Source organism: Rosa chinensis, chromosome 7 (genome assembly GCF_002994745.2).
Source record: "Rosa chinensis cultivar Old Blush chromosome 7, RchiOBHm-V2, whole genome shotgun sequence".
Classification (NCBI taxonomy): Eukaryota; Viridiplantae; Streptophyta; class Magnoliopsida; order Rosales; family Rosaceae; genus Rosa; species Rosa chinensis.
Genome location: NC_037094.1, coordinates 68,381,596 through 68,404,663, shown reverse-complemented (window position 1 = coordinate 68,404,663; position 23,068 = coordinate 68,381,596). Strand labels below are relative to the sequence as shown.

At 38.7% G+C, this 23,068-nt stretch overlaps 2 protein-coding genes and 1 pseudogene across 2 annotated transcripts; 1 reads left to right on the top strand and 2 right to left on the bottom strand.

Annotated features, from left to right (window-relative positions):
- Positions 1-3,272: 3,272 nt before the first annotated feature.
- On the bottom strand, positions 3,273-9,361 carry LOC112178466 (annotated as a pseudogene).
- Positions 9,362-15,563: 6,202 nt separating this feature from the next.
- On the top strand, positions 15,564-15,881 carry LOC112178465 ((+)-cis,trans-nepetalactol synthase NEPS1-like). The gene has a single exon (XM_024316606.1). The coding sequence runs from the start codon at positions 15,564-15,566 to the stop codon at positions 15,879-15,881; it is 318 nt and encodes a 105-aa protein (XP_024172374.1).
- A 1,024-nt stretch (positions 15,882-16,905) lies between these two features.
- LOC112179875 ((-)-isopiperitenol/(-)-carveol dehydrogenase, mitochondrial) lies at positions 16,906-17,913 on the bottom strand. Its single transcript, XM_024318365.2, has one exon. The coding sequence runs from the start codon at positions 17,907-17,909 to the stop codon at positions 17,097-17,099; it is 813 nt and encodes a 270-aa protein (XP_024174133.1). The 5' UTR covers positions 17,910-17,913; the 3' UTR covers positions 16,906-17,096.
- Positions 17,914-23,068: the final 5,155 nt, after the last annotated feature.

Here is a 23,068-nt window from a genome sequence, read left to right as displayed (position 1 = left end):
GAGTACTTATTTACTTCTATGATCAGTATTGTACATGCAGAAAATTTACTGTTGAACTGAACTGTCAATAGGTGAAACTAGAGGAAGAAGAGTAGTGGAGCTTTTTTACACTTCTAGTCTTCCGACTTAGTTTTGTTCATCCCATGTAAGAACTTGCCCTTACAAAATCACTGGGTGGTGAATGCCTAAATGGTATCCAAGAGCTTAGACATGTCAATGTGTGGGATTTTGATCCAAAGCCAAATCTTGCTTGTAGGAGATGGATTTTGTTGTGAAATCTGATAATGTGAATCCGCTTAGTGGGTTACATGAATTTTGAGTATACCTAATCCGATAAAGGCTATGGAAGGGCATACGAATCATCTCAAGGCATTCTAATTTTGAAATGTAGGACATTTGGTACAGCAATTAGGTAGCTGGAAGGCTTCTTTTCTTTAGCCAGATTCAAAGATAGACCTCAACTTTCCTTGTAAGGACCATGGTTTCCTTGCAAGGTTGACATTCCCTACACGCCAACAAGGAAATAAGTTCCTTGTGGGGATTCTTGTCCTCAATCTTGGATTAAGGGCATTTAGACACCATCCTCCTCTCTACATGTCTAATTTCTTCACAAATGTGCAAGGTTTGAAATATCTACGATATTTTCGATATATCCCTTGATATCTTTTTTTTTTACTGACCGATATATTTTAGGGGGTTAATATCTTATCTTCTACTGTTTCTACGGAATTTCTCTAACATCATCAAATATCCCCGATACAGTGAAAAAATATTTGTAAAATCTGATTAAAAAATAAAAAATAGAAAAAATTCTGTAATTCTTTAAATGTAAATATGTGTAAATAGAGATCTTCTCAAGAAAAATTTAGGTGAGGAGAAATCCCCTATAGATGAATCTATGTGAGTAGAAAATCCCCTCAAGGTGAATTTAAGTGAGTAGAAAATCTCCTCGAGGCGAACTTAGGTGAGGAGAAAATCCCCTCAACGCGAATCTAGGTGAGGAGAAATACACTCAAGGTGATTCTAGGTGAGAAGTAATTCTCTAAATGCAAATCTATGTGAAGAGAGATTTGGTACACTGTAGTCTGTGATTGTGTCTGTAACTCTGTACTCTGTAGTTGAATAATAGAAAAAAGATAAAGGTTCAATTATTCAAATGAGGCCAAGTGACTCCAGATAGTTCTGATGATGGTGGAGAGGGTGGAAGTGGAACAGGTGGTAGAGGTGAAAGATATGAATATGGACAATCTTCTGTCGGTGGAGGGTTGAATCAATTTACTTTAAAGGTAATTTTGATCATACCACCCAAGATGAAGACCACGGAGTGAGAACAGCTAGTTATGGTGCTCAAGAAAAGACCCGATATGGGAGGACTAGAGGTGCAACTGATGATCAAAATACCTCATCTGATGTTTCTTCAATTGCCTTAAGTTTTGACTATATCAGTTTAGGCACAGAGCGCAGTGGGATCTCAAATAAATCTCATGAAGGCAACAATCAATTTGGTTATGACGCTTATGGATATAATTAATATGGAGAAGTATATGATTAGTCATCCACTTGGATTCATCCTTATTATCCCCTTATAGGAGAAACAGTCGGCAGCTCTAAAGAGATCTATAACTATCATGTGCATCACTACAATTTGTATTATATGAGTCATATATCTTGGTCTGATTATTGTATTTTCGTAGACCAGCAAGCGGCTTTTCAACCACCTACAGTCTCTTTTTGGATGCAGATGAAGTTGATATTCATATATATATTTATATGTAATTCTAATAAATTGACTCTTTCAAAAACGATATATTTTCCTTTATATCCCCGATATTTCCAATAGCTTTCTTTTTCTAAGTTCTGATAGATATAAATATACCGATATTTAAAACCTTGCGTATGTGAATGTTAACCTTGAGCTATACTAGGGTAGTGTCTAACAATCGGGCTCTCAAACCATGCATGTCACGTGCGTGAATTTTTTTTTTCTTTTTTTCTTTTGATGAATCAATGAGTCTTCATACTTTGGGGAAAGTTCCGCCTGAAAAGAGGCAACAACAAAGAAAACTAGAGGGAGCGGAAAATGGACCCTAAAAGGACGTCAGCAAAAGAAATAGCCGAAAATGTTGAAATGGAAGAGTAGGATATAGACAGGACGGTATGGTGATTTGAAAGATCAAGGGCAGAAACACAACAAAAGTAGGGTAGAATTTTATACTCTTTTGAAATCCGTTCCCACAAAGAATGACCAATTTCAACATATTTTCCATGCAAATTTCTTTCCGCTCCTGATTACTTCGAGTAATAGGTGTCCAGAACTAATCTCAAATTTGATCTCTCTTAACATGCAAGTTTAACTCAATCTAGAATTGGAATGAATTCTCTACCCTTATTGTGTTGTAGATATCTCCACTCTGTCCAACAAGGTATATCAAATAATATATGAAATGTTAGTGTCCAAAAGAAATATAAATATGTAGATATGTATGAAAAAGAATGAGCAAATAATCTTTTCAGAACTAGCCGAGTAATTTGTTAACTGCATTTGATTATGTATTGTTCTTACAAGCAGTGAAGACGAACAAAAATCGAAGGATCTCCTATTCCTAAAAGAATTGCCAACAGTCCATCTATTGCGATTTTTTTCCTTTCTGCAGCATGTTTAATTAATGGATAGGGACAAAATTGCCATAGAAGATTATCCTACGGTTTCTAGTGAAACAGAATAACGGAAACAATATCTATGCTCTTCTCTCACCTAGTCTACATTTGTTAGGTATCAACCTTTCTCGTGTTGTTGGCCCAAGTAACCGTTCTTGCATCAAAATTTGTATAGGACTACCTCAGTTGTGTGTACACTTCTAACCTGAATCTTGAGATGAAGAAAATGCAGTACAACAGGAAGAGATGTCAATTCCAGCAACCTCCATGGCATTACAGACCCATTCTGGAACATCGCCTAAAGACTAGAAGGGTACTTATTCTCAAGATGGTTCACACGACATATAAGGTTTTACATTCCCTTTATAGTCCTTCATATGAATATTGATTTGATTGAAAAGTAGGGTTGGACATAAATTTATTTAACTGTAGTATGCTTGGCAACTTATGGTCGATACTTCACTAATTTAAGGTAGAAAACAAGACAGTAGAAAACAAGAAGAGTCCAAGAGTCTTCAAAATTGTTCCTAATATGGAGTTTTCCAACTATTCTTTTGAAATATTTCATGAGAATACTGGTTTTTGTTTATGGTGCACTTTAGATATATAATCATTTAAACTTCAGTCTGCCCAAATTTCACAGGTTAAACATAACCAAGTAGTCACACACACACACACACACTATATATATATATATATATATATATATATATATATAGAGAGAGAGAGAGAGAGAGAGAGAGAGAGAGAGTCATAAAAGCCAGTTCTAAAGGAAATACCATTGTTTGCAGAAAGTTGCATACAAACCTACAAAAAGATAATCAGTACCAGTGAGAAGTCCAGTTGAAAAAGCATACTCAACAGAAGAAAGTCCATCAGTGATCTACAATAAGATGTACGTATTAGACTTCTAGATTGCAGACAGAACAGGATCTTTTTTTTTTTTTCCTTTCCTCATAGTGCCATGCAGAAAATAATGGATTTCTAATTTTCTATAGTACAACAGACAACGGACTAAGGTTAAAACAGTAAAGCACCAAACATACTCTGGAAATGTTCCTTTGATTATTGATGAGTGTAGATCTCTACTTAGCTGCATTAGGACAAAAATAACAAAAGAAAGAAAGAGGTTTGGTTATGTACAGGAATACAACTATAGCACCAATATAGTAAAAACTAAATAAATAAACAAAACAGTGTATCCAAACCTTTAGCATGTAATACAGATTGTGATATGACAGAAGCTAAGATCCCATAGCATCTTTTGTAACTAGGCAATGAATGTAAGCTCTAGTATAATTCTTGCATACCTACAGTTGAAGAAATAGGATGAAGCAGTTATACATGCATCAATATGCACTAATATTTCAAGTCAGTGCTATTCAATCTGAACTAACCATACAAGCACTTGTAGGATCGATAGGGCGGATATCCTCAGCCATAGCTTTGTGCTTCAGCTTCAGCACTCCCTGCAAAATGCATTTAAGCATCACAAGACTTATGCATCCACATGTAAACAAAAAATTGGGGTGCTTTTGCATTTGTATGAGATTCCATATAAAGGAACACGATAAAAGAACATTTGGATTGGCTATCCATATGCATATATGATGCCACAGTTGTAATAAGCTAAAATATAGAACTATGTCCAGTCTCCTAGATGTAATGGTTCCTGATTAGCTAATTATTTTAACTACTCACTCGAGTAGAAGTGCATACTTAAGTACATACATATTCCTGATTAATTACTTATGTTAACTAGTTACTAGAGTTGAACTGCATACCTACATACATACATGCATTAATTAATGAAGATGTTAAGGTGTTGATCACATTTTAGAAGTTACTACCTCAGGTATAAGAGCTGTGCCAAAGCGAGCAGTACGTGTTGGATAAACACAGTCATACATGTCAGCACCTAAAGCACTGCAAACTACAATGTCCAATGGATAACCAACGCCCTGAAAAGAAGTACAAGAAAATATCATGACTTGGGCAAAATAAAAAGAAGTAACAACTCTTTAAGAACATCAATTGAAATGACAAGTCACTAGCACCATAACATATCGCGGCTTGTCCTCAGGCAGTGCAGCGCCGAAATGAATCTTTACTTTCGCCATCCGCAAGACCGCCTATGGCATAGCTGCAATACAAGTAAAATATCAAGTTTGCACGATCAGTAACAAGACCACTGATGTAAAACTGAAGTGCATGCAGTGTTATGTCGTGAATTATGACAATACAAAAGGCAATTTAACTGACAACTGGATTTAGGATAGACAGCAGTATAGAAATGCATGTTATAGATTGATAACACATTAACTTCAGACGAGATCGAAGAAAAAATCGTAAAAACAACTTTCGATTTTCCAATTGAAAGTTCCCAAATCCCTTGATTATTATTAGGACAAGTGTAAATAGTTGCTTAGTCTGCAAAGTGTATGAAGCTAGAAAGTTAAATAAAGGCATAATGAGAAGAGTTTGTTTCAGCCTGTGAGAAAGATACAGAGAATATGCCATTTTTCCAAACTTGACAACCATTGATAGCATTCTCTCAACTAATGATACTATCCTTAAGTATGCAAATGTGTATGGTATTTTTGTAGCATGGGATGCACTTAATAATGTATTATGCTTCAATTTTTATATCATATGTGTTGCTACTATTATTATAAAGATGTAATACACATACACAGGCAAATTCCATTCTACTAAGCCTCTGACGCATATATCCCTGATTCCATAAGACATAAGTTATGGCATAACACAATGTGTTGAAGAAGTCATATCAGTATCAGGAATAGAAGAATAATTATAAATAAAAAAAATGCATAGAAAGATCAAAAGTTCAAAACAATACATGGAGATCAATTAAAACTCACCTTAGTACAGGATCTAAGCCACCTTGAACAATACCAAATAAGTTCTGCTCGCTCGGTCTTGTATGAGCTGTTACCAAAAGCTATGCAGCTAAAAACGATGCTACGTACTTGACTCAGGAGTACTAAAATGGAGAAGATCAATAATATAAAGATATCACAAGGAAGGTTGCCATAGAAGCTGGGTTGGTTAAAGAAAAGGGTAGATGCCAACTTAATAATTTATAGGGCTACCTAGGTCTGTACTTGTACAATACATATTTGACATGCAAGCATAACATATAGCATGACTCTACTAGAGAAACCAACCTAAACATGACATTGTAATTGTTAGAGAAACTCACTAATTACCCATCATATTGTTCCTTCATTACAGGGTTTTCACCTAATCAAACAAATATTGCATTCACAAAATTGCCTAAGCTTTTATGCATGAGGAAGATTTTCTAGGCACTTATGGCAGATATATGTCAGTTAACATAGATATATCTAATAACCTTACTGTAAGCTGTTTAAGAGTATGTGTACAAGAAACATAAGATAAGAGACAATCAATGCAGTATGTGATCACCTGCTATACATTTGTCAATCCATCGTAGAATACGATACATGGCCTCCTCAATTCTTGGACCAGTGATGGTGGTTTTCACTACATCATCAAGGGCCATTATAATATCTGCTCCAATTCTATTCTGCACAGATCATTGAATGTGCATTAGAGAACATAAAGGGAGGCACTCAGTAAGAATATCAATGCTTTAACTAGACACCATATCTTGTAAGCTTTGATTTATGTTACAATTGCAGTACTTTAGAGCGTACCAAAATTTTCTAAAGATTAAATTCAGTTTTACTCTGACACCCAGAGCAACTAATAGAAGCTCTTTCATTAAACATGCAGATATAGGGAACAAAACATTCTGCAAAGGGGCAAATGACCACAAATCTGCTCCTTTATTTGGTAAAGTCACAAAATAAAATACAGGCCCCTAAATTCCTATATCTCCCAAAATTTTAATGCACACTTCACACTAACTGGTATAGTATGAGTATCACATTCGGGAGAAGATTGCAGTTATTAAAGAAAATAAATAGATTATCAAGAACAAAATAAATTAAGTGCACCTACTTGGATTTGAATTAATTCCTCAGGTGTCAATAGCATTGGCTTTCCATCGACTGGTGACTGATAAGGGAAATTAATCCAGTTAAGGAATAATCAAATTAGTAATATCCATAAAAATAGCACAAATTAGTGAAGTAGAAATCAAAAGTAATTCAGCATTAACAATAAATAAAGCATCACTTTTTTCACATTACCCGCCTATGCTTTGCCCACACACAATGAAAAGAAGAAATATTTTCTTCAAAGATTCAATATAAGACATTTCACAACCATCTGTTTAGTACTCTATACCAACCCAATCCCTCAAATAAAGCAACCACATTTACAAATAAAACAAAGCAAGATGAAGTGGATGAAATAGCTGTATCCTTTACCATTTGTCTAAGAATTGTTAGAAATGAGTTCACAGAGAGAGAGAGAGAGAGAGAGAGAGAGAGAGAGCAAGTTATAGGCCTTTAAAACTGTGCCATTCAAAAATGAAGAAGCATTGGAAGAAACAGTAGTCATGTGATTAATACAAAAAAAAAAGGGAAACACTAGGTTAAGCATATAGAGGCATCTTCATGTCCATCTGTTGTTGAGTTCAACACTTCCCCCACATGAAGCACGAAGCATATGTACAGTATACTCCATGCAATTAAAATAATATCACAACTCTTAACCACAAAAAGGTGACTCAGCAGCTCCCCTATAGGACACTTATGCCAATTCCCACTTTCTTATCTCAATTTTCTTTGGTGCCGTAATCCTTTATTTTATCTCTTTGTTCATAAAAGAAGAGCGTTGGAAATGACTTGTTTGTTAATCTTCACCGCCACCAGAGTTTGCTAAAAAAAATCTATAACCTCACAAGAGCTTCATCTGTTGACCAGTAACAGCTCAACATGAGCCGCATGACAAATACAGTAATGGTTTCGAAACATCTGTACTACAATTTGGACTATCAAAGGAGAATATTACCTGAAATGTTACACCCTTCTCAGTGATGTCAGCTAAATGCAATAAGGACACCTGAATGCAGTAGCAAAATTAATTGTAAGATACAACTAAACACATGATTCCATGAAAAGAGCACTAAGAAACTAAAGAAGAAAACAACTGCAAGCATATTATGAGTTCATCAATTGAGCTAAAAGAATTATCAAGAACTCTAAATTACAATACATGGCAAATCTGACATGCTTAAATGAAGGAAAGCTAATTGTATAACATACAGTACTATACATGTAGTAAACATGTCTATACCAACAAGCCTTTACAATAAAACATTGGGAGAATCGGAGGAATTTATTCAGGACAACAAAAAAATTTGTTGGATGTGGGTCATAAATAGTTCCAGAGGCCTCCCATCTCGTCAATAAGGTCGAAGTGCCAAATGATATGTATTCCCAAGAATTATTTGGCAACCAATCTCCTCAAGCTGGTCAGTTGCCAACCTTTTTATAGTTCCTGAAACCAACAAAACCTTATCCATACCATAATTCCTAAATACAATTGCACGTATGCATGCGAACATCTATATTAAGCAAGCCAAGTTTATTAATACAAATAAACTAGAAACTTGGCACGCATGCTCGCACAAATCTTTAAGTAAAAAACTTGTATAGGCACATAGATTGTTATGTCTTAATACTCTTATTGATGACTGAACAAGAATGTAATTAACCATAAAACAAAGTCTAAATGAACATCAAAACTTAGCTAAGAAAAAGAAATATGATATAGACATAAACAACCAATCTTGTAATGAATATTGCATTAAACATGTAAAGAAACCAGAGAAGTACATACGAGGAAAAACGTCCATTTGCTAACCAAATGAACAAATACTAACCTTGTGCTCCAGCAGGCATGAAAAGAGGAGTCTGACACACAAAGTGAGGGAGTGTCAGTTGAGCTGCACGAGCGCGATTGAACCTCCCCAAAACCTGTAATTACAAAACAGCGAACCAAGTTCTAAAATCAGCAAAACAGCTCCAAACAAATATGCATCCGTCCGCTCATAGTATATAGTACACATTCTCCAACACTACATTGAAAATCTGCAAATATAGTCCACGTTCGCAATCCAACATACATAAATATCTTCTGCTTTCACGTTATATCTTCATTTTTACCGTCTCTCGAGAGTCGACATCTCTCAAGAGACTTCCTTTATATACACAATGTTCATACTAATTCAGTCCAAAGAGAAACATAGCCTCATAATTCCGGCATAATAACAATTCACACCGAAACGAAAACAGCCTATTATTACCAATGCAGTAAACTTAAACAGCTACAAACTCAAGAATAAACAGACATTACAATCAATTATCATCTGCTCATGAATTCATATCAGCATAGAAAAACTAATTGCGAGTAGTGGCATGAAAGTAAAGCAAAGCATTTCGATTCAAGCAAAAAAAAAAAGACTGAAATGGAGTTCAAAACCCTACCTCGAAACGAAGCGCCATCGGGAAAGTTGAGTGAAAGTTGAAGCGGTCAAAAGAGAGCGGCGGCAATAACATACGAAAGGGAAGAGAAACAGAGACGAAGAGAAGGAGAAGGCGAAGAAGAAGAAGAAGAGGAGACGGAAGGAGCGGCGGCGAACGGCGTCGTGTTGGCTTTGTGCTGCCTTGCTGCTGCTTCTTGTTTCCTTGGATTCCGTTATTTTTGGTTTCCAAAGAGTGGAAAATCCGCGGGCTAGTCACAGTGGGATGCTGGCCTGGGTTTATTATATGGAAGATAATTGAAAATGTTCACCTGATCAGTTATTGGTCAAGAAAATTGTTTTCCACATTTGGATGTAAATCTAAGGGTTGTTGAGCATAATTTTTTTGGTACCAGGTGAACACCACTGGGAAGATAATACTTTTGAGGAAATATTGGGCCGGGTCGGTGGGTAAAGTTTGACATTGGCCCACGCGTACATGTTTTATGGTCAAATTATTCGGTGAATCGTGGTTTGTTAGTTAGTTGATTTAATAAATATCGCGAAGGTCATCAATTTGATATGCGAGATGAGTGCATTGGGATTAGGGCTGTCAATGGGTCGTGTCGGGTTGGGTTCGTGTCGGGTCAAGGTATTTGTCGTGTCGCAAGATACAAACCCAAACCCAACCCATTTAATAATCGTGTCAAAAATTTAAACCCAAACCCAACCTATTTATTAAACGGGTTACCCGTTTCCAACCCGCTTAACCCATTTAATAAATAGGTTGTGTCGTGTTTGACAAAATGACAAATATATAGGTTGTGTCGTGTTTAACTAAAAAAATGCATAAATTGATTAAATTCACTAAAAACTCTACAAGATGAAGAATATAAATAATTATATATAATTCATAAATAATTAAATCCAATAATTATAAAGCAAAATATTTCAAATTGTCTAATTCTATGATCAAATACTCTCAACATCTAAAATTTCAGGATGAAGTATAGCATAATCGGGTTATACGGGTTCACTTCGTGTTGGCGGGTTGACCCGTGGCCGACCCATTTATTAAATGGGTCATGGCGGGTTGACCCACGGCTGACCCGCTTTTTAATCGTGCGGGTTCAACCCGCTTTATTTCGTGCTGGTTTCGAGTCGTGTTATCGGGTCGTGTCGGAATTGACAGCCCTAATTGGGATGAAATAGGTAGGGTGGGGAGTAAAAAAAAAAAAATTGAACTAATATAATTAGTGAAACAAATATAAGTTGTTTAATAAGGCATTTACCTATGAATTGGTAAAAGATTGAGCATTTTTTTTTTTATCCAAGCATGGACGTTTGAAAAATAACTAGATATTAAAAAATAAGACTCTGAGCTAATACTTTTCGATCAAGAAAATGCAATAGATAGACAAAACAAACTTGTTACTCAACAGATGATATGCTCAATTTTTAGCAACCTGATGTTGGAATTTTAGATATAATATTTCAAAATACAATATTATTTATTGAGTTTAATCATAGCCAATTATTTGGTGCTTGTTTTCCAATAAAACCTTCATTGCATAAGTTAGTATATCCTTTATTTTCACTACGTTCGTTACAATTGTGAGGCATGTTAATTGCTTCTTTATCCATTGTTGACCAGTAAGTTTTTCCATATCAGTTACAAAAACCAACATTATGAATATTGATAATCATTATCGTACCTTAATTACTAGTCTTCTTTGCTGAGTCATATATATACCCTCGTTTCCTTCCTATTATGCATGTATGTGTATGATCACCATACATTCTCCTCAAGAGTTCTTTTCTCATATTCTAGTCAATTTTATGCCCTCAATATTCCTTCTTTCCTATGCCAAAGGAAATTATCAAGCTGTTCTAGGATCCAAGTATTGCGAGTGTACGCTTACAAGAATTAACGGTTGTTGTACCCTAGAGGGTAGAGCCCCATAAACCTGCTACACCGAGACATTGTCTCCAAGGGGCGAAATCTACTCTTAAGGGCAGTGTTTACACGCCTCAACCTTAAACTCTTTTCGAGTAATGTATTCTTCGGAAGCCTATAAATCTAAGAGATAACTACTATAATCCTTGTTATTTAATATATTATGACAATAATATTATGATTATTATTTGTTATTAATATATTGTATTTTTGAGATCTTTTAGGAGGTGAAATCTGGAGAAAGAAGTAGCATCCGTCAACCAAATTTTCTAACACTTGACATCCTAGCATTTTAGAGAACAGATGCATCAATCCAATCCATGATATGGCTAATTTTTCTTTTAGTTGCTTGGTGGCTTTTATTTTTTAAGAAACATTGGCATTTGCAATACAAGTTTTTTGTGAAGATGTGTAGCGATTCTAGATAAGCGTTTTCTTTTTATGACTAAAGCAGAAGATAGGCAATATTAGCTCCTCATTATTATAGTTCGCGCGAGATGATGGTTACCTTTTTCATCAAGGAAAAATGACCATGACACCCGAAAACCAAAACTCAATGAACTAAAACGCCTACTTGTTCAATCGTTCCTTCATTATATTTTACTAAAGAAAATAATGAGAAAATACATGATGGAACTAGGGCTGTCAATTCCAACACGACCCGATAACACTACTCGAAACCCACAGGAAATAAAGCAGGTTGAACCCGCACGATTAAAACTCGGGTCGGTCGTTGGTCAACCAGCCAACACGAAATGACGTATAACCTGACAATGCTATACTTCTTCTTGAAATTTTGGACATTGGGAGTATTTGATCATATGATCAGACAATTTGAAATATTTTGCTTTATAATTATTTGATTTAATTATTTATGAATTATAGATAATTATATTCTTCGTCTTGTGGAGTTTCTAGTGAATTTAATCAATTTATGCATTTTTTTAGTTAAATGGGTCGCATTGTTTACCCTGAAATTGGTCGCATTGTTTACCCTTAAATGGGTCATTTTGTCTAACACGACACGACATATTTATTAAATGGGTTAAACGGGTAACCTGTTTAATAAATAGGTTGAGTTTGGGTTTAAATTTTTGACACGATTATTAAATGGGTTGGATTTGGATTTATATCTTACGACACGACAAATACCTTGACCCAACATGACCCATTGACAGCTCTAGATGGAACATGAGAAAATAATCCAAAATCTCTCCCTGAAAAAAATCAAGGCTAAGCTCGGCTATTGGCAAGCGCAATATTGATGCTACAACAATGGCATATCACCCTAGAACCTGCTGTGGTCAAGGCAAACAAGAAGAAACATGGGTGACCTGTTGGTAGCCAAAACAAGGTGCCTTATGGTACTGCTTAGAAAGGAAAGAAGGCAAAGGATGTAGGTAATGAGAAGAAGAAGACCTCAAAGGTCAGGAAGACTCTGAATGAGGATTTGGTTAATGTTAGTGACTCCAACCCTAAGGGGAAGGAGTTGGCCCTATTTTAATTTTTTTTACACTTATTTTCAAGTCTGGTGTGTGTCATGATAGTTTCCAGGAGCTTTTTGAGATTTTTCTATGTTTTCGGTGGTACCACAATTGCGTGCCTGGCAGGCGAGGCATAGATGATTGATTTTTCCGTAGGAGGCGAGGCTATTATAGCATGTAATAGGCTTGCTTTTAAGCAAGCATTATTGGTTTGTAATGAGCTGCGATCCTTGGGTAGAGAATTAGTTGTTTCCCCTCAAATTTCTTTACTATAAAGTGTTGTTAGCCTCTAGCCTATTCAAGGCTGTTGATCTAATTTAATCAACTTTCATTAAAAAAAAAATATCTCTCTTAAAAACAAAAAGAACACTCAATATAATGAAAATTAAACAAAAAATTACTAAGGACACCCAAAAATTTAAAACCTAATGAACCTCCTCTCATCTCATGCCAATAGCAACACAACAAAAGTTACAGAAATTCATGTAGTCTGCATCCTCTGTATAATCTAATGGCTAGCAAGGTAACCACTTCACCTGATACAGCATAAAACTATGTGATTTCCACATTGTCCTTAATGTTGTAGTTACCTCTGTTAAAAAAAAATAATTAAAAAAAAAGGGGCATAAAGAAAGAAATTAAAGAAATGTCAAATTCTCAATCTTGTCTTCTTTTTCTTTCTTTGATTATCCCTCACTGTCATGATCAAATAGTTTCCTTTTAAGCAGTGATTATAATTTTGATTTTAGTCTTCTCTTTGGTTTTCAATTTTGAATCTTAAAGCTTTGATTTCTTTCACACGAAAGACTATGATTCGTCCCATTACCCTTCCAAAAATCGCTTATAGGTTCTTAAGTTACTACTTACTCCCTTCTACCCATTCTTTTGCTTTTTTATTTGCATCAATAATTTCTTTTCTTTTTTTAAAGAATATCATGTCGATATATATTAATACTCAGGCCAGAAATGACAATTACGTATCCTCCCTCTACCATCTCTGGGTAGATAAAGAGTTTGTGAAAAATCACTGCGATACATGTCCGATCATTTGACTGTACCCATGCTCATTTATTCAAGCAAGCCTAAAGGTAGAAACTTATAGTTACCCTAAAAACAAAGGAAATAGAGTTCCCTTAAAAAATGAAATTATTGAGCAAAGTAAGGGGACAAATAGTAACCCAACCCATCTGCTCTCCTGCCTAGGCCCAACAGTTAAGCCCAGCCCATCTTCTCTCTACAGCCCAATGGCCTTCATGCTCCACGCACACTTGCCGCGGCTATGACCCTTCACCGATGCCACCGCCTTGTTCAGCCGCCCAGAAGACGAAGGACGAGCTACAACACATGCCAACCCCAACCCGAAACAAGTAAGGGTCTCTACATCGAAGCCTTCAACCACATCAATGATGGCTGCAAAGGTTGCCGTAGTTTGGAGCGAAACTAGCCACCTCCGTCGTCACCTTCCTTGAAACCGGCGCACAAAACCTCCAACCCCAAAGCCATCTCAATTCGAATAGGCCTAGCTTCAACTGCCACTCCGCAGACAAAGAGATTCCAGAGGTCTAAAGCATATGTTTCCCGTCCGGCAGTATCCTCACGAAGTCGAGGCGATGCTGGAGAGCCACCGGATGAGATTTGGTGGTGCCTTGTCGCCGCAACCTTTGTGTGAGAGAGAGAGAGAGAGAGAGAGAGAGAGAGAGAGAGAGAGAGAGAGAGAGAGAGAGAGAGAGAGAGAGAGAGAGAGAGAGAGAGAGAGAGAGAGAGAGAGAGAGAGAGTTGTAGGGTTTCAGATTATACACTTATCAATAATTTCATATTGGAGATGATTGTTTCTAATTAATTGGTCGTGTATATAATTCTTGGTTCCTGGCTTTTGCTTTAATTGTTTACTTTATACATCTCTCAGGCATTCATACATTGAGCAGCTATTATCATTCAATTGTACCTGAACTTTAGGCACCTTAACTTGGATTCTTAGCTAAATGAAGTATGCATGAAGTATTGTTTGAAATGGCACATTGTTAGCGGATTTGACTTCTTCATATAAAACATGGTCTATAGAAAATTTTCCAGTGAAGCCCAGATGTAGTTGACATGGCATTAGAGTGCATATAGCTCAAAGAAGAAGAAATTAAAATGGCAAATCTTGTTTCTGTTAGGCTGAGTTTAAAAAAGAAAAAAGAAAAAAGAAAAAAGAAAAAAGAAAAATACACACACACACACATGGATCCGATTGAGAGAGGATGTCTGCACTTTCACTAAAGTGCGAACGTCGACGCTGCAGCTCTGGTCAGGCCCCGACGGCGATGCGCCGCTTGCCGGAAGGAGGCCAGGGGTTGGATGGACCAGTCTATAGTTGGATGGAGTCACCGATGATGAGGTTGCAGCGCTGTAGGTCAGGTTGCTGCCCAGAACTGTCTAGGTTGCCTCCAGCCTCCTTCCGGCAAGCCCCAAGCCGCCATCGCCGCTTGAAATGCAGTAGAAGCGTTGACGTCCGCACTTTAGCGAAGTGCAGACCTCTGCTGTAGATCAGGCCTATATATATATATACAGATCCTATCCAGAGCGGAGCTCCGCTTTGAAAATTAATGTGTGAAGTTCGAGTTTTGGGTCACTTTTCGGTCGCATATCCACATCTCGACCGTTCAGTTTTTAGGTACTAGTGTATAGATCATCTCTGCAAATTTTCAGCCAAAATGATGATCGTTAAAGCATTGATAACTGCCTTAAAGCTAGTACGGTTCAGTTTGACAGATTCAGTCCGTCCATTGATTTAAGCGAGTTAGATACCTTAACAATCATCAATTTGGGTGAAAATTTTCAGAGATGATCTATACACTAGTACCTAAAAACTGAACGGTCGAGATGTGGATATGCGACCGAAAAGTGACCCAAAACTCGAACTTCACACGTTAATTTTCAAAGCGGAGCTCCGCTCTAGATCGGATCTGTATATATATATATATATATATATATATATATATATCATAGTGGCACGGCTAGCATAGTGGCAAAGTGCGGGACGGTGAGCGGGACGGACTACACGATGTCGAAGCACGCAGTGCTGGGGCTGGTGCGGTCGGCAAGAGTGAAGCTGGCAGCTCGTGGGGTGTGCGTGAACTGCGTGTCGCCGGGTTTGGTGGGGACGCCGCTGTTGAGTGAGACTTTTAAGCTTGGGGAGGAAGAGCTGAAGGAGCTGATGACAACAGTTTATTCAGAAAGTAACGATGGGCCGCTGATGGAGAAACACGTGGCGGATGCGGTGGTGTTTTTGGTGTCGGAGGACTTGGCGTTCGTCACCAGCCATAATTTGGTGGTTGATGGGGGATTTGGCACCAAGTCCTTATCAGTACTCAAACCATAATGGACTTGATTTGCATTAATTGTGAAACTATAGTTATCTACTTGTGTGGAAAACTTATGTGAGAGTTGTGTCTGTGTAATAGGAATAAATCACAAGTAGTTGTTTTAGTCTTGACTATGGTTATGATGGATAGTATGTATATCGATTGATCTCCTCCCTAAGCGATCTATATTAAAAGATATATTGTTCAGTAATTTGCATGAAAATAACTAGATAATAATTAAGCTAGCTAAAAACACTCGTAAAAAAGAATTGATGTAATATGGTGTTGAGGGATCTGATTCCTTTCAAATGAGCTTGATGTAAAGTTAAGCGAAGTTCGTTTTAATCCCTCAACCAAAAAAATAAAGAAGTTTCACATAATCCGATACAACTTTTATATATATATATATATATATATATATATATATATACAGATTTTATCCAGAGCGATGTCTCGCTGTGAAATTTTAGAGCGAGGTTAGGATTTAGGGTCACTTTTCGGTCGCATTTCCACATCTCGACCGTTCAGTTTTTAGTTTTAGCTACTAATGTATAGATCATCTCTACAAAATTTCAACCGAATTGATGGTCGTTAAGGCATTGATAACTGCCTTAAAACTAGTACGGTTTAGGTTGGACAGATTCAGTTCGTCTACTGGTTTAAGTGAGTTAGATACCTTAAAGATCATCAATTTGGTTGAAATTTTGCATAGATGATCTATATTAATACCTAAAAACTGAACGGTCGATATGTGGATATGAGACCAAAAAGTGACCCTAAACTCTAACCTCACTCTGAAATTTCAAATTAAGCGAGGCCTCACTCTGGATAAAATCTATATATATATATATATATATATATATATATATATATATATATCGGATTATGTGAAACTTCTTTATTTTTTTGGTCGAGGGATGTTCGCTTAACTTTACTTCAAGCTCATTTGAAAGGAATCAGATCCCTCCACACCATATTACATCAATTATTTTTTACGAGTGTTTTTAGCTCGCTTAATTATTATCTAGTTATTTTCATGCAAATTACTGAACAATATATCTTTTAATATAGATCGCTTAGGGAGGAGATCAATCGATATACATACTATCCATCATAACCATAGTCAAGACTGAAACAACTACTTGTGATTTATTCCTATTACACAGACAAAACTCTCACATAAGTTTTCCACACAAGTAGATAACTATAGTATCACAATTAATGCAAATCAATCATGGTTTGAGTATTGATAAGAACTTGGTGCCAAATCCCCCATCAACCACCAAATTATGGCCGGTGACGAACGCCGAGTCCTCCGACACCAAAAACACCACCGCATCCGCCACGTGTTTCTCCGTCAGCGGCCCATCACTGCTTTCTGAATAAACCGCTGTCATCATCTCCTTCAGCTCTTCCTCCCTAAGCTTAAAAGTCTCGCTCAACAGCGGCGTCCCCACTAAACCCGGCGACACGCAGTTCACGCGCACCCAACGGGCCGCCAGCTGCACGCTTGCCGACCGCACCAGCCCCAGCACCGCGTGCTTCGACATCGTGTAGTCCGTCCCGCCCATCATCCCGCACTCCGCCACTATGCTTGCCGTACACACTATGCTGCCTCTGACTCCCTTCCCCACCATCGCACGCGCCGCGTGCTTCACACACGCCGCCATCCCCCGGGCGTTCACCTCCATCACCTTATCGAACCATGACAAGTCCAGCACCAGCACCTTCTGCACCGACGAGGCGGTTATCCCCGCGTTGCTGTACATCACGTCGAGTTGGCCGTACTTTTCGACGGTGGAGTCGACTAGCGATTCGACCTGGTCCTCGTCAGTGACGTCGCAGTGGACGTAGGTGCAGCGGTGGGAGCCGATGGATGTGGCCACTTCTTGGCCCTTGGCATCTTGGACGTCGGCGATCACAACGACGCGAGCTCCGTGGTCGGCAAAGTGGCGCGCGGTGACTGCACCGATGCCGCTGGCTGCGCCTGTGACAATGGCCACCTTGCCGTGGAGCTTCTGGAGTTGTATGGGCTGCTCAGTCATTGTGTTGAGCTACGTGAGTGTAGTAAAGCTCTACTTGAGTGGATATTTATAAGGCGAGTTGGAAATTTAAAATAAAAGAGTCAAAAGACTATGAAAATTACACCTGTCCCCTTTGATAACATTTTAATAGTCCCACAATTATTGGGGTCGCGGCTGCGTTGCACCAGCCTATTGTTGACTGCCTTCGTGCCAGATTATAGTTCATAAAATCAGAGTTTCGAAACAGAGGATAGGAAATAGTTCTAGCAGGCGGGAAAGCTGACTGAACCCAGAGGCCACGGCCGCATTGAACCACCCTGTACATCTTGGGTTTCCTTGGAAGAAATATATAGAGGCATGAAAAGAAAGGAAGAAAATAATGTCATTCCGCTTCTGATTTCAAATGAAAGTAATGATTCCCTTGTTTCTCCTGGATTTCCTCCCAGATGTTGTAGGATGGAAGCAGGAGATTCTATGGACAAAGATGACTTGACTATATCAGAATATTTCAAAAGAAGAAGCATAGAACTGTTGAAACTAGAAAAGATGGTAGTTATTCAACTGCATGCGAAAGTTCTGTTGATATTTTGATGTCAGAAACATCAGTGAAAGAGGTGATGCTATGTCCGACTTTGATTTGGGATGTGAGGCTAAGAGGAACCTGAAAACTGTAATGGTGAATAACGCAAGAACTCGAGTTGATGAAATGTTAAGCAGGGTTAGCAGGGTTGAGAAACAGGTTTCAGAGCTTAAAGCCCTCAGAGTAATTCATTGATTCATTCCACCGCAGGGGATTGTCTAGCCCTCACATTTTTTCAATTAATCATTTTGCAGGTGTATGAATGTTTTCTCGCATTTATATAAAGTGCTTTTATTAAAAGGAGCAGTAGGGTTATAATGAGCTCAAACAACTACAAAATTGAGCTGCATGAGCACGATTGAACCTCCCCAAAACCTCTAGTTACAAAACAGCGAACCGAAAGCTCTAAAATCAGCAAAACAGCTCCGAACAAATACGCATCCGTCCGTTCGTAGTATATATATAGTACACATTCTCCAACACTACATTGAAAATCTGCAAATATAGTCCACGTTTGCAATCCAATATACAGAAATATCTTCTGCTTACACGTTATATCTTCATTTTTACCGTCACTCGAGAGACTTCCTTTATATACACAATGTTCGTACTAATTCAGTCCAAAGAGAAACACAGCCTCATAATTCCGGCATAATAACTATTCACACCGAAACGAAAATAGCCTATTATTTACCAATGCAGTAAACTTAAACAGATACAAATTCAAGAACAAACAGTCATTACAATCAATTATAATCTGCTCATGAATTCATATTAGCATAGAAAAACTAATTGCGAGTAGTGGCATGAATGTAAAGCAAAGCATTCCGATTCAAGCAAAAAAAAAGATTGAAATGGAGTTCAAAACCTTACCTCGAAGCGAAGCGCCATCGGGAAAAGTTGAGTGAAAGGTGAAGCGGTCAAAGAAGAGCGGCGGCAATAATATACGAAACAGAAAAGAAACAGAGACGAAGAGAAGGAGAAGGAGAAGAAGTAGAGGAGAAGAGGAAGAGAAGGAAATGCTGTGTTGATAGGAGCGGCGGCGAACGGCGTCGTGTTGGCTTTGTGCTGCCTTGCTGCTACTTCTTGTTTCCTTAGATTCTGTTATTTTTGGTTTCCAAGAGTGGAAAATCCGCGGACTAGTCACGAGGGGATGCTGGGTTTATTATATGAAAAATAATACTTTTGAGGAAATATTGGGCCGGGTCAGTTGGTAAAGTTTCACATTCGTCCACGCGTACATGTTTTGTGTCCTGGTGGTATTTAAATTTTCACATGGGGGCGGGTCTGTTTTGGCTCCAATTTTGTTGCAGCTGGTCAACAGTCTCTTTTCTTGCGCGGGCGTGCCAACACCGTTCGGGTGCGGTTGTCGGGGGTGTCCCTTGACCTGACTTCTTTCAAGAGATTGTGGACGAGGAGAGCACCAACCTCGTCATGGGATTCTTTGTGCCTCGTGGCGAGGACTTTTGCTGAGCTTCTTGTAAATCACAATCGATACTCGATGTTGTAGATCGAGCAGAGCGAGAACCACTGGGAAGTGAGGAGAACTTGCTAAAGCGTGACTTTAGCTTGGCTGGGTTGCTAGGGCGTTACCCTTGCTTGGCTGGTTCTGTAACCGTTGTGGTCGCGGCACTACCGTCGGCTCCCGAGGAGACTAGGACCGAAGCACGCTGACAGAGGGTTTGGTGGCACTGAAAGTCGGCTTCTGAGAAGACTAGGACTAGGAGTGTGATCACCGGTAAGAGAAAGAGAAGGAGAGGAGTTGCTCTTAGAGAGGTTGCTCTAGAGAGAACTTAGATCATCTTAGAGATGTTGTTGTTGTGAATGTGTGTTTTGTGATGAATTTGTAACCTCTATTTATAGGCTACCATGCCAACTACTTTGGCATTAAACAAATGAAAGTGGAGCACTAATTGGAGATAAGGGAGGTGGAGATGGAGCATTAATGGAGATAGAAATGATGAATTTCGGAGATAAGGAGATAAGGAATGATGAATTTGGGAGATAAGGAAGCACTTTCGGCTCCTTTATTCCTTCATGTATATCTCCATCAGGAATTCATATTTTGGCCGTGACGTCTTCATAACAAATGTTCCACTATGAGTGTAGATCATGCTGGTAAAATTTCAGAGCTTTTAGTATAGTGGTTGGGCCGGAAATGCTGTTGGACCCCTTACAGGTCCAGTTTTCCAATTTTGCTTCTGCAGAACAATGGACTGATCTTTTGAAGGCCTTCCACTTCTATCTGGATCTTGCACTCTTCATAAGAAATGTTTCTTAGGATGTCTAAAATGGTTCTGCAGAGTTTCAGCCCATTTAGAGTTCATTTGGTCAGGCGACCGCTCCTTCTGTTTAGCTCGGTTTCTCCTAGCCGAAGTAGGAAAATGTGCTAAAGTTGACTTTCCATTTCCATGCTTCCACAGTAGGCTTTATTTAGCCTCTAAATATATATTTCGAACTTGTCGACAATATATAGCTTGAGCCACTGACATTGGCTCAATTTCTCCAAAACGTGCCTTGTCAGGCCAAAATGCTCATTTTGGGTCCAAACATTGCCCCCCAGACCTCGAAGTCAAAGGTCTTCGTCTTGACTGAAGAGGTCTTGAATCAGCACTACTCTTATAATGTTGTTGCTCCAAAGCCACTTGTATTGGCTTGACTGTTTTCATGTAGGCCTCTAAATAGGCCATAAAGCTTGAATGCCGTAATCTGAATTGCCTTTGTTATGAACTGACGCTTTCTTTGCCAACTTTATTGTCCCCCCATGGATCTGATGTCTGGTATGCAGTGAATTGATGAAAGTTAGACAGCTTGTAGGAAATCAGAACTTTAGCGTGCCCCCCTATGCGAAGGAGACTGCTTTTGATCGCGAATGAGGATCCTTCTCTTCCTTGGTGGTTGCTTCGCCATGTGTATAGCAACAAGTATCTGCCTTGTTCACTGGCTCTCTGTTGATTTTCTCAAATGTAGGGGTTGGAGCCGCTTTCCTGGCTTGATCAAGGCCTATAGTACTTGGCGAAATAAGATGCAGAATAGCAAACTGTTTGCTATCATTTAATTCTTCGCGAGTCTTATGCTGAAGAGGATGATTGGATCATGGCTATCGACATCATGACATATGACCAAGTGAAATCACCATACTTGCTGCAATTTTAGCATCTAAAACCGCATCGGTTTTAATCATGTTTTAATTAAAAAACATCAGGCCACTATGCTGGCCCTGCGGTGGTAAGAAAAGGTGGAATATCTTCACTGTCGCCTTAGATGCGATCCTCAAGATGGAATAATGATTCATTAATTATCAACCAGGGCCACTCACTGGCCCAACTAATAAATTAATCTCCAAAATATCTGAGCTATAAATTGAGGTGTAATGGAGAAGTATATTCACTGTCGCCTTAGATGCGATTCTCAAGATGGAATAATGATTCATTAATTATCAACCAGGGCCACTCACTGGCCCAACTAATAATTAATCTCCAAAATATCTGAGCTATAAATTGAGGTGTAATGGAGAAGTATCTTCACTGTCGCCTTAGATGCGATTCTCAAGATGAAATAATGATTCATTAATTATCAACCAGGGCCACTCACTGGCCCAACTAATAATTAATCTCCAAAATATCTGAGCTATAAATCGAGGTGTAATGGAGAAGTAATCCTTGCGACCTAGAAATGGCATCCAAGAAACCATTCGTTATTGATCAGGCAGATGAAATCACTGAGAAAGCCGCATTCAACTGGCGGACTAACATGAGTATTCAATGTAGACGTCAGACCGGAGAGGAGAGAAGCCGACTGATGGGCTTTGGTGGCGGTGATAGTCAAGCGAGTCTGGGTCCCACACCTCGCGATCGTTTGCCAGATGATGTTATGGCCTATTATGGGCTTCCCATCAGCCGTCCCATAGCGGCTCTTCGACAGGTGCCTGGTGATTTTAACAGTTGGGGACCAAGGAGGAAAGTGGGCTTCTGGCCTACTGTCACTCCCGAGGAAAAGGTTTGGTATCAAGAGGTCCGAGCGAGAGATTTGGCCCGATGGGACGCGGTGGGTATCACCCAAACCATCGATCTATGCTTCTGTCTTCCCCATAATACTAGCCCTGCACTACTAGCCGCCGCTCTTTGCTTCTGGAACACCTCCAGTAATACATTCGATTTCCGGTTTGGGCAAATGAGCATAACTCTGCTGGATGTTCTTACCATCACGGGGTTGCCCATTGAATTTGACCCCTGTGTGCATGGTCAATTTGATGGCATTCAATTTTCTTTGAGAATGGATATGGCTGGTCGAGGGCATCACAGCAAATCCTACCCATTCTGGCGCGACTATTACTGCACCTAGCGAGACCATACAGGAGGTATCGCATTCCTGGAATTCTGGCTTTGCAAATTTATCTTTTGCACTTCTTCCAACAAACCTACTGGGCCCTGGAATTCTCTGGCCACTGCTCTCTACAATGGTATTTGCGTTGGCCTTGGGCAACCTGTATTGGGTGCGTTATATCGCTCCCTTTATAGAGCCGTAATGCGCCCATTTGATACCGACATTAGTGGCCCCTTCTGGATCCTTGCCTTTTGGCTGCAGATTTATTTCCCTC